At 36.5% G+C, this 10658-nt stretch overlaps 1 protein-coding gene and 1 non-coding gene across 2 annotated transcripts; one reads left to right on the top strand and one right to left on the bottom strand.

Moving 5' to 3' along the window:
* The first annotated feature begins 4396 nt into the window (after positions 1-4396).
* TRNAK-CUU (transfer RNA lysine (anticodon CUU)) lies at positions 4397-4469 on the top strand. Its single transcript has one exon. It is a non-coding gene; the product is annotated as a tRNA-Lys (tRNA).
* Positions 4470-9834: 5365 nt separating this feature from the next.
* Positions 9835-10260, bottom strand: LOC148940100 (uncharacterized). The gene has a single exon (XM_089106073.1). It carries the CDS (start codon positions 10258-10260, stop codon positions 9835-9837), a length of 426 nt encoding a protein of 141 aa, XP_088962199.1.
* Between the last annotated feature and the right edge of the window lie 398 nt (positions 10261-10658).

Below are 10658 nucleotides of genomic sequence, written 5' to 3'. Positions count from 1 at the left end.
TAGGATTTATCAACAGGTAATGTGTTACCAGAAGCCGTAGAAAGGAGTTTTCCCCGATCATCGACAACTAATTTTAAGTTTGCATTCTCTTTGAGCACTAATTTCTCTGGTAATGTTACTCTCGCATATCCACCGTTTACACGATTGAAATTCTTGGGTACTCCAAAGAAATCTAACTTCTCGCCGCCGTGACAACGCATGCATACATTTCCAATAGTGCTACCACTTGCACTCGTTTCATAGTTCAGGTATTTCTCCTTGTCAGCATTCAAAACGACAATGATTTTATCATGTGCACATACTTTCGTCAAATAATTCATCTTCACTTTTTTACAGATATGAATTGTGTGTTTATCCTTCCACTGCGCTAAAAAATACTGATTTAATGTATGCAATAAACTAGGTAGTGTCGATAACCTGCCATAGAGTACCAGCGGGAAAGCCGCGTCGTGTCTATGAGAAGCACAGAGTACGATTGGTAGAGCCGTAAGCATATTTCATGTCATTTCAAGATTTAAGAAAATTTAGAATTAAAGTGAAACTTTTTATCTTCATGGAAAATAATTACAAATCATAGTATAACTTTTCCTATCTTCTACGGAAAAATTTAGTAGTGAACTTTAAATTTTTTATGTCTTGGGACTTTTCTTCTTCCGGGAAAATATTTGGAACAGAACTTTAAATTTTTTCATCTCTTTGAGAAAGGTCGGAACTGAATTTAAGAAAATTTAGAATTAAAGTGAAACTTTTTATCATCATAGAAAATAATCAAAATCATAGTATAACTTTTCCTATCTTCTATGGAAAAATTTAGAACTGAACTTTAAATTTTTCATGTCTTGGTGAACTTAAAACTGACGTTTTAGCTTTTTATTTTCTCTGGTGAAATTAGAATTGAATAGTGTTCTTTGGTAAAATTCAGAAGAGAACTTGAACTTTTATAAAGTATATTACGCATTTGGAAGTGGATATTAAATTTTTTTATCTGCTTGAGAAAAATGTGAACTGTTGTGTGAAATTTTTATATTTATTTTGGGAGAAAATAATAGATAAATAACTCCTTTAATTTTCATTTAGTGTATTTCTACTTAACGTTGTACTTTTCGTCTCTCGGGACAATGTTCGGAACATAGCTTTAAATTTAAATCATTGAGAAAGGTCGGAATTGAATTTAAGAAAATTTAGAATTAAAGTGAAACTTTTTATCTTCATGGAAAATAATCATAATCATAGTATAACTTTTCCCATATTCTACAGAAAAATTTAGAAGTGAACTTTAAATTTTTTAAGTCTTGGTGAGCTTAAAACTGAAGTGGAAGCTTTTTATTTTCTCTGGTGAAATTAGAAATGAATTATGTTCTTTGGTAAAATTCTAAAGAGATCTTGAACTTTTCTATCTTCTATGAAAAATTGAGCCTGCTAGTAGTATCTTTATCTCTAAAAATTCTTTTTCTCTCATCTCTGACCTTTTTAATAGATATTCTGAACGTTTGACGTTCTAGCATGCCCTAAAAATAATGAACACTTAACAAAATAATGCATAAAATATTTTTAATGAAATAATGACATGTAGAATATTAATAAAAAATATGTTAAATACATTATTACACATTATTAGTACACTTGCGCTTCACTTTCCGTCAATTCATCTTTATATTCATTGATGATATTGTCTGCTAATGTCCTTTTTATTCTGCCTGCGATTTCACTGTCTATTCTCACACTGTGTTTACACAGGTAACAGTTCTGGCAGGTAGACATGATATGATTAATGACATTATTGCAGGAGTATGCTTGTCTTCTTCTTGTTCTCTTTAAAAATGCTAATACCGGAAAGATGATGACAGGATTTATCAACAGTTAATGTGTTACCAGAAGCCGTAGCAAGGAGTTGTCCCCGATCATCGACAATTATTTTTAAGTTTGCATTCTCTTTGAGCACTAATTTCTCTGGTAATGTTACTCTTGCATATCCACCGTTTACACGATTGAAATTCTTGGGTACTCAAAAGAAATCTAACTTCTCCCTGTCATGACAACGCATGCATACATTTCCAATAGTGTTACCACTTGCACTCGTTTCATAGTTCAGGTATTTCTCCTTGTCAGCATTCAATACGACGATGATTTTATCATCTGCACATACTTTCTTCGAATAATTCATCTTCACTTTTTTACAGATAAGAATTGTTTGTTTATCCTTCCACTGCGTAAAAAATACTGATTTAATGCAGGTAATAAACTAGGTAGTGTCAATAACCTGCCATAGAGTACCAGTGGGAAAGCCACGTCGTGTCTATGAACAAGCACAAAGTACGATTGGTGGAGCCGTAAGCATACTTCATGTCATTTAAAGATGCGTAAAAAGTTTAAAAAAAATACCATGTTAAAAAATTCAAAAAAGTATTTACGAAATGGGGAGGGGACTCTTTGGGGTCGGAAAATGGTTTTAGAAGTGACATTAAGAAAGGAACTTGCTCTGAAATGTCTTTTGAAAGGTATAGCATAACATAACATAACATAAAATAACATAGCGTAACATAACATAGCATAAAATAACATAATATAGCATAACATTACATAACATGGCATAACATAATATAACATAACATAGCATAACATAACATAACATAACATTACATAGCATTGCATAACATAACATAGCATAACATGACATAACATACCATAGCATAACATAACATAACATAACATAGCATAATATAACATAACATAACATAACATAACATTGGGGATCCGGGGGCCTTTTGGGAGCGGGGGGGACTTTGGGGGACCGGGGGGTTCGTTGGGGGTGGGGGTTGGGGCATTGGAACCCTTTGGGGTTGGGGTAGGGGACCTCACAACACTGTTCAAATAGAACTTGTGTATTATAACGACCACAGAGTTTCACCCTCAAATTCTCTTCTAAAAACATCTTTTAAAATGTCTCTAACTGTTTCGCCGAAATAATTCCTTAAAATGTCTAAAACGCTTTCGCCCAAATAATCCCTAAACGTAATTTCAGCGTGTTCCTTTGTTTTTGGCATCCCTGTGTTGTCACATTTGAAATTACTAAGAAGCCTTATTCCCGTGCTAAAACAATTCATCTCTAAGATCAAAACATTCACCCGGAAACAATTCTCTTGGTAGAACTCCAAAGATATTAATAGACGTTCGCTCGGAAACAATTCTCTTTAGAAACAACAAATTAATTCCCCTTTCGTGAATCAATAATTCCCCTTAGAAACAACAAATTAATTCCCTTTTCGTGTCAAATTAATCAATCATGACATCATCTGTCAGACATTAATTAATTTCCCCGGAAACAATTCTCCTCGAACTCCAAAGACATTAATTAACTTGACGTCATCTGTCACGTGTGATCTAAACTTTGCCCCGGAAACAATTCTGGTCGAACTCCAAAGACATTAATTAACTTGACGTCATCTGTCAGACATTAATTAACTTCCCCGGAAACAATTCCTGGATCATAACATTCGTCCCTAGTGGACACTTGGCCAAAAACAACAACAACAAATACTCTTTCCTAGATCATAACATTCTCCCCTAGCGGGCACTTGGCCAAAAACACACCTGAAGAAAGAGACCGATTACGCAATCATTCTCCCTAATGACTCTATGCCCATATATGATGCCCTGTCAAGAGTATAAGATAGCCTTCTACTCTATTGTTCTACTTATTGTTTATGATTTGAATACTGTGTGACATTGTCATAATTGGCAGGCTTCCATTTCCTCAGGTCAAGATTTTGTGACATCTCCAGATGTAACGTTGAGTCGCCCAAGAGAAAGTAAGATAAAAAAACAGAATTTCGTTTAGGAATTCTGGCAAATTCTCATCATGTAAAATTTCCCCAGGAAAGTTCCCTCCCCATGTAAAATTCTCCCCTTGGGAAATATTCCCCCCCCCCCGCAGAAATCTCACAAAGCATCTGTGATCTTTCTTCTGACCAGGAATATCAAATTCCAAATTTTGGTGGATGGGGGCTTGTAACCTCTATAGTGGTGTTCACTGATACGCTTCAGATGTTGTGATTTTTATGGAGATTCCTTTTTGGTGGTTTCCTCATTTTTTTGAAGATCACTTGAATTTTCGCAGGCTCGTAACTTTTGATGGGTGACATTAGACTTGGTGAAGTTTGTATATTTGGAATCAGGTATGTTTCAGGACCCTCTGGAGGGAGAGAGAGTTGAGGTGGGTACTTCGGTGCTTTCCCCGGACATGCTTTGGCCTGTTGACCCGTCCCTTGGACTTTCGTTTTTGTAGCCTGATCCCTTTCAGGGATAGTCAAAAGTAGCTAAAATAGAATTTTACATATGAATGACAGTGTATAGATATGGAATCTTTAAATTAGCTAAAGCCCTTTAAATCTTTAAAACCCGGCTAGCTCAGTCGGTAGAGCATGAGACTCTTAATCTCAGGGTCGTGGATTCGAGCCCCACGTTGGGCGTATTTGTCTGGCCTCCCTAAGGCCCTTCAGTGTGTCACCAGGTGGTGATAGGGGAACGCTCTACAGATATGTAGGGTACCTCCATAGGAGGCACGGACCAAGGGGGGACCTCCCTGGGGTCCATAATAGAATCTGGGGCAGCCTCGCCAGGGGTCATAAATACAGGCGGAGGAGGAAGAAGGCCCCTCAAATGTACACTCAAAAGGGCCCACAAAAGTCCCATGAGTTGCAAACCTTCTCCCAGTAATGGGTTAAATTGCATGGTGATGCAGAACACCATCGCGGGAGGATCCTCTATAGGAGGATAACTGTGGCAGGGCGTAAGATCCAGATCTATGGACAACGTTCTCTGCAAAGTGCTGCCTCGTCCTTTTCGGGGTACTTGCAAGACTGGGGACCTTGCGGTCAACTCTATTCCCACTTGAGGAGTGGCGTCCCTCGAGGAAATTATAGCCTAGTAAACAACACAGACACAGCATTCGCAAGGGATTCTGACTAATGGACAATTCTTCTGGGCTTGGTATGTTTTGATGGGCGTCTTTGGACTGAAAAACCTCTTCCTAGCTAGTTTATCTATTATGGGTTGTCTCCTCGTAGTAGCATAATATTTGCAGGCATGAATATATAATGAGTCGGAGGTAATAGGCTTGAGATTGTCTGTGCAGGATTTCGACTCTTATTGATAGAAGAGCATCGCCAAATGCTGAAAACCATTTTGTGACCAAGATGGGCCCAGGATTGCACAAAACCTCCATTCATGGAGGTCCCAGGGACTTCTTGCTGTCCGGTTCTAAGCCGGCTTAAGCATTACGGTGTAGACTTGAGAAGATATGTGATCCCCGTCCTGCACTGGTATCCAGGATAATTGCTTTTCCTGAGGCGAAAATAATTTCAATGATTTAAAGAACATGAAAATTGGAACTTGGAATGTTACGACATTAAAAAATGACTATCGTATCGACATTTTGGCTGACGAATTCAGACAATTGGAACCGGATTTATTAGGAGTTTCAGAAACTCATATCCCAGGGGTAGGAATCATGAAATTAGGTGATATAGAATTTGTTTATTCAGGCACGAAGGATGGGGTACATAGACAGGGAGTAGTGCTCACGATGAATAAGGAAGCTGATAAGTCTTGTTTAGGCTGGGAAGGTATTTATAATAGAATACTAATTGCTCATTTTATGACTAGAAAGTTCAGGGTATCAGTTATAGTAGTATACGCCCCTGTAGAACCGACTGACGGAGATACTTGTGATTCAGATGAATTTTACTTACAGTTACAGGAGCAAATAGACAAGGTCCCAGGTAGAAATATGATTTGATTACAGGGACATTTTAATGCCCAGGTTGGTAGAAATAGGGATAGATGGTATCCCAGCCTAAGTAAATTTGGTGTAGGAAAAGAAAACAGTAATGGATACAGACTTTCGCAATTTTGTAGGTATAACAATCTAGTTATAACCAATACGGTGTTTGGTCATAAAATGGCTCATAAGTTAACTTGGTATTCACTTGATGGTAAGACAGCAAACCTTATTGATTATGTTATAGTATACTAGATATATAGATACTAGATACTAGGGTATATAGGAGTGCTGTTATTGATGTTAAAAGTAAAGATCACCATCTAGTAGTGTCAAGGGTTAATTTAAAGCTGAAATATCGGAAGGGTAACTACCTCCCAGGAAGTTATGATGTTGGTAGACTCCAGGATGAGAATTTGAGACAAACTTTCCAGGAACAGTTGTATACTAAACTTGAGAGTTTAAAATTTGATAATGTGGAAGATGCTTGGACTAATTTTCGAAAAATAATTTGTGAAGTTGCTGAAGGTGTATTAGGGAAGAAAGCTAGAACTGCAGCTAAGAATACTAGTGAAAAAGCTTTATGTTAATAGAAAGGAGAAAGGACTTGTACAAGAATTATCTGAGTGACAGATCGTATGAAAACAAAAGAAATGTAAAGAAAGTGGCGAAAGCATTAAAATATGAACTAAGGAGGTGTGAAGTGAAGGCCATGGATAAAATTGCCAAGGATCTGGAAGATGCAGCTAGACGGCATTAATGTAAAATTTTGTACTGGCACGTTAACAAATTGAGAGGGAGTAGTCAATCCGGACAGATCCCTGTTAAAGATAGGAATGGGGTCGCAATTAGCGATAAGGAAAAAACTAAAGCGAGATGGGCCGAACATTCTTAGAACTTGCTTAACCGAGATAGAGTTGCAGGAAAAAATAGAGGAAAATGAAAAAGTTTGTGATACCTTGGATGTGAAGGAAGATTCGTTTTGTGAGGAGGAATTAGCAACAGTACTAAAATGATTAAAGAATAATAAGGTTCCAGGTGCTGATAGGGTGGTAAATGAGTTTCTTAAGTATGGTGGCTCTGAGGTTAGAAATAAGTTATTGAAGATTATGAATATGATTTTTGAATAAGGGGAAGTACCTAACGATTTTAGGAGAATCTTAATTAAGCCACTTTATAAGAAATGTGATAAAAGTGAGTGTGGTAATTATCGAGACATTAGTCTGGTCTCTGTAAGTAGCAAATTACTTAATAATATGATATTTTTTAGACTGAGAGATGCTGTAGACAAAGTTTTGAGAGAAGAACAGTGCGGTTTTAGAAAAGGTAGAGGATGTGTCGACCAAATTTTCACTCTTAGGCTAATAATTGAGAAGTGCTTGAGTCTTCAAACACCTTTTGTCCTCAGTTTCATAGATTATGAGCAAGCGTTTGATTCTGTTGATAGAAGAGCTTTAGTAAAGGTTTTATCCTTGTATGCTATACCAGACAAATACATTAAAGTTATTAGTGCTATGTACGGGAATAACACTGCTGCGGTTAAGGTAGGAAACGAGGTTAGCAGCTGGTTTTGTATTAAAGCAGGAGTTTAGCAGGGTTGAGTTCTATGCCCCTTTATATGGATTATTTTGATGGACTTTGTTTTAAGGAGCGCAGGAAAGGCAACGGGAGACCACGGAATCAAATGGGGAGGGAAAAGTCTCCTGGACTTGGATTATGCTGATGACTTAAGCATCCTAGATGAAAATGTGAGCAAAATGAATGAAGTTTTAGAGGTTTTGCAAGTTCATGGTGCTAGAATTGGTTTGAAAATTAATATTAGGAAGACTAATTCACTAAGGCTAGGAATAAGTGAGGATGAAAAGGTGACACTGGGTAGTGAAAAGATTGATCAGGTGGGCAGCTTCACTTACCTAGGTAGTATTATTCGTAAAGATGGTGGGAGCAGTGAAGATGTTAAAAAGAGAATTGCCAAGGCTCAGGGTGTTTTTTCACAGTTAAAAAAAGTCTGGAAGAATAGGAAGATAAGTCTGCAAACCAAGATTAGAATATTAGAAGCTACAGTGATGATAGTGGTCAAATATGGCACTGAAACATGGACGCTCCGAAAAGCAGATTAAGATTTGCTACATGTTTTCCAGAGAAATTGCTTAAGGATTGTTCTAGGTACCCGACTGACTGACCGTATTTCAAACAATAGGTTATACAAAAAATGTGGTTCAATACCGCTCTCTAGGGCTATAATGAAAGAAAGGTTGAGGTGGTTAGGGCACATTGTGCGGATGATGGATGACAGATTGCCGAAGATTGTTCTTTTCGGCCAACCATCTAGGGCTAAATGGAAAGCAGGTCGTCACCGTCTGGAGAGGGAGGACGTCATAAAGAAAGATTTAAAGGAAATGGAAATTTCGTGGGCGGGTGTAAAAAGGGAGGCTTTGAAAGAGGAGGAGCGTGCGTAGCTGTGTTGGCCTCAGGCGGCTTGGTGCTGCGGTGAGTTGTTAGTAGTAGTATTAGTGGTAGTAATGATCATTGACTGTAAATTTTCATTGGATAAATTACTGAAACTAGATTTTAAGCAGCTTTAAGTTTCTTATTAACCCCCCCCCCTCTGCCCACCTAACGGGCGCCAATGTTGCTTAGTCCTTAAAGGCAACCTTAGACAACACTTTTTATTTAGTTTCTTATTTTACAAAACCAGGCTCAATTATGGCTCCTCTAAAGGAAACACGATATAACAAACAACATCATTATCCACTTTCCTCGAACTAGGTGTGTCCATTGCTGACACTAGATTTTAAGCAGTTTTAAGTTTCTTATTAAACATAGACGATTAATTAGTAAGTAATATAAATTAGAGGAAATAAAGGTTGAAGAGTAATATATTCTATTACAAAAATTGTATTTGGGGCCAAGCACCTACACAGAATGTATATTACAAGTACATATATATTATAAGTATAGTTATATAGATATTACAAGTTAGTTTACAAGTATATTACATATAATTACAAGTATGCATATATTACAGGCATATATACGTTTTTAGTTATCTTTTTTTTGTAAATTTTCTAATAATGGGCCTAAGTATTTTTTTGGACATGAAAAATGATATTTGGAGATTTTTTTAAATTAAATTCAATTCAAGTCTCCTAAATGACAGTGTACATAAGAGAAACAAAAGAAACAAGAAAAGAAAACTTATACACTGAACAAAATAAGCAGTTTTTACAGTCACAATAATCATAGACGAAATCACAAATCATATATCATAATCAAAAGATAAAAAAAAATCAAAATACTTAAAAAAACTCATAAAAATAAAGAGGACCAATTATCATTTAGTTTACTGGCGGAAGATTTAAAATCTTTTACTGTTTTATCAATAATTTTCTAAGGGAAAATGAGCTTGAATTTTTGGGACAAAAAAGAGTTACTAGTCCAACGGTGCATATGTAAAAGGAATTTAGCAAATTTAAAATAAAATCCGATGAACAAGTTTTTTTTTGAAGCAGGAAAAAATTGCCAAATAGGAGACAGAGCAAGAAGATGAGGCACAGTTAGACTAATATAAATTTTAGAAAGAGGAAAACGACTAAGGTGTGTAACGTTAGAGACAAGTGACGCATAAGCTAACCTTGTCTTTTTTTTCAAGATTTTGAACGGCAAGCTTAATAGTTTCCTTAATTTAATTTCTAATGGGCATTCCCAGGTAAATAAGGCTTTTAGAGAGGAGGATACAAGTTTCAGTAAGTTGGAGGGATTTATCAGAGTATCCTTTAGATTAAAACCGACAGCTACAGTTATATCCACATTAAAACTTAAACCAATCTTCCGACATTCTGGTTTTAACTTCGAAAAAGTGCTGTCACAACCAAAGAAAGTGCGACTCAGATTTAGGACAGCATACGTAAGGAAAGAGACGTCTAAAGCCCCGTAAATACAGGTGGACTCATTAGAACTTGTAGCTGGAATGACTGAATTATTAAAAAGTGCGGGGGAAGTGAGACCTCCTTGTCTAACGCCCTTTAGCACATTGAAAAGCTCTGAACCGCGCTTCATTTTCCACGAAGATGTTTACACATGTATCGAAGACACCTTATAACTGAGAAGTCAACCCCTCTCTTTAGAGCTTCTACCAAAATCTGTGCAAAAATACACGAATCAAATGCTCTGGCAATGTCCAGCGCACATAGAACAATAAAATCCCCGGAACATTCCACATCTGCAAGAACCGTAAAAATGGAAAAAAGAGCATGCTCACGACTAAGTTCTTTCTGAAAACCAAACTTATGCGCAGGCACAGTACACTTTTGGGAAATATCTTTAAGATTAATAGACTCAAATATTTTAAAAGTGGTGCTTGAAATGGTTATAGGCCGATATGATCGATAATCATCGAGATCATTTTCCCCTTTTTTCAGTATAGACGTAATCAGGCCAATACAAAACTGTTGAGGCACAATACCAAAAGAAATAGACATTTGAAAAAGTAACGAAAGGTGCTGCAACAAAAGACTACTACTATGTTCAAAATCTTTAGCAGATATTAAATCAACACGGGCAGAAGATTCGTTCTTAATTTTTTTTTTTTTAGATTAAACTCAATATCGGACGGCGTCACTATAAAAGCAGAACGAATAGAATTCACAAGCAAACGGTCAAGCTCTTTTTCATATTTACTTTTTGTAACAAGGTCAGGAGACGAAAACTCACTTTTATAAAAATCAATCCAGCTTTTTTCTGGAATACTACCGACAGAAGTCCGATCACTGCGTTTAAAACTTTTCCACAAAAGTGAAGGATCACTAGCTGTCGTATCAACATTTTTTTTATATCAACATTATTTTGTGGTCTTTAAGGGTTCTTGTGAACTTTCTTT

This window comes from Artemia sp. Qi Xiang Cuo, chromosome 20 (assembly GCF_049724085.1).
Source record: "Artemia sp. Qi Xiang Cuo chromosome 20, ASM4972408v1, whole genome shotgun sequence".
NCBI lineage: Eukaryota > Metazoa > Arthropoda > Branchiopoda > Anostraca > Artemiidae > Artemia > Artemia sp. Qi Xiang Cuo.
The sequence above is the reverse complement of the archived record's forward strand: the minus strand, read 5'-3'. Positions and strand labels throughout refer to the sequence as shown.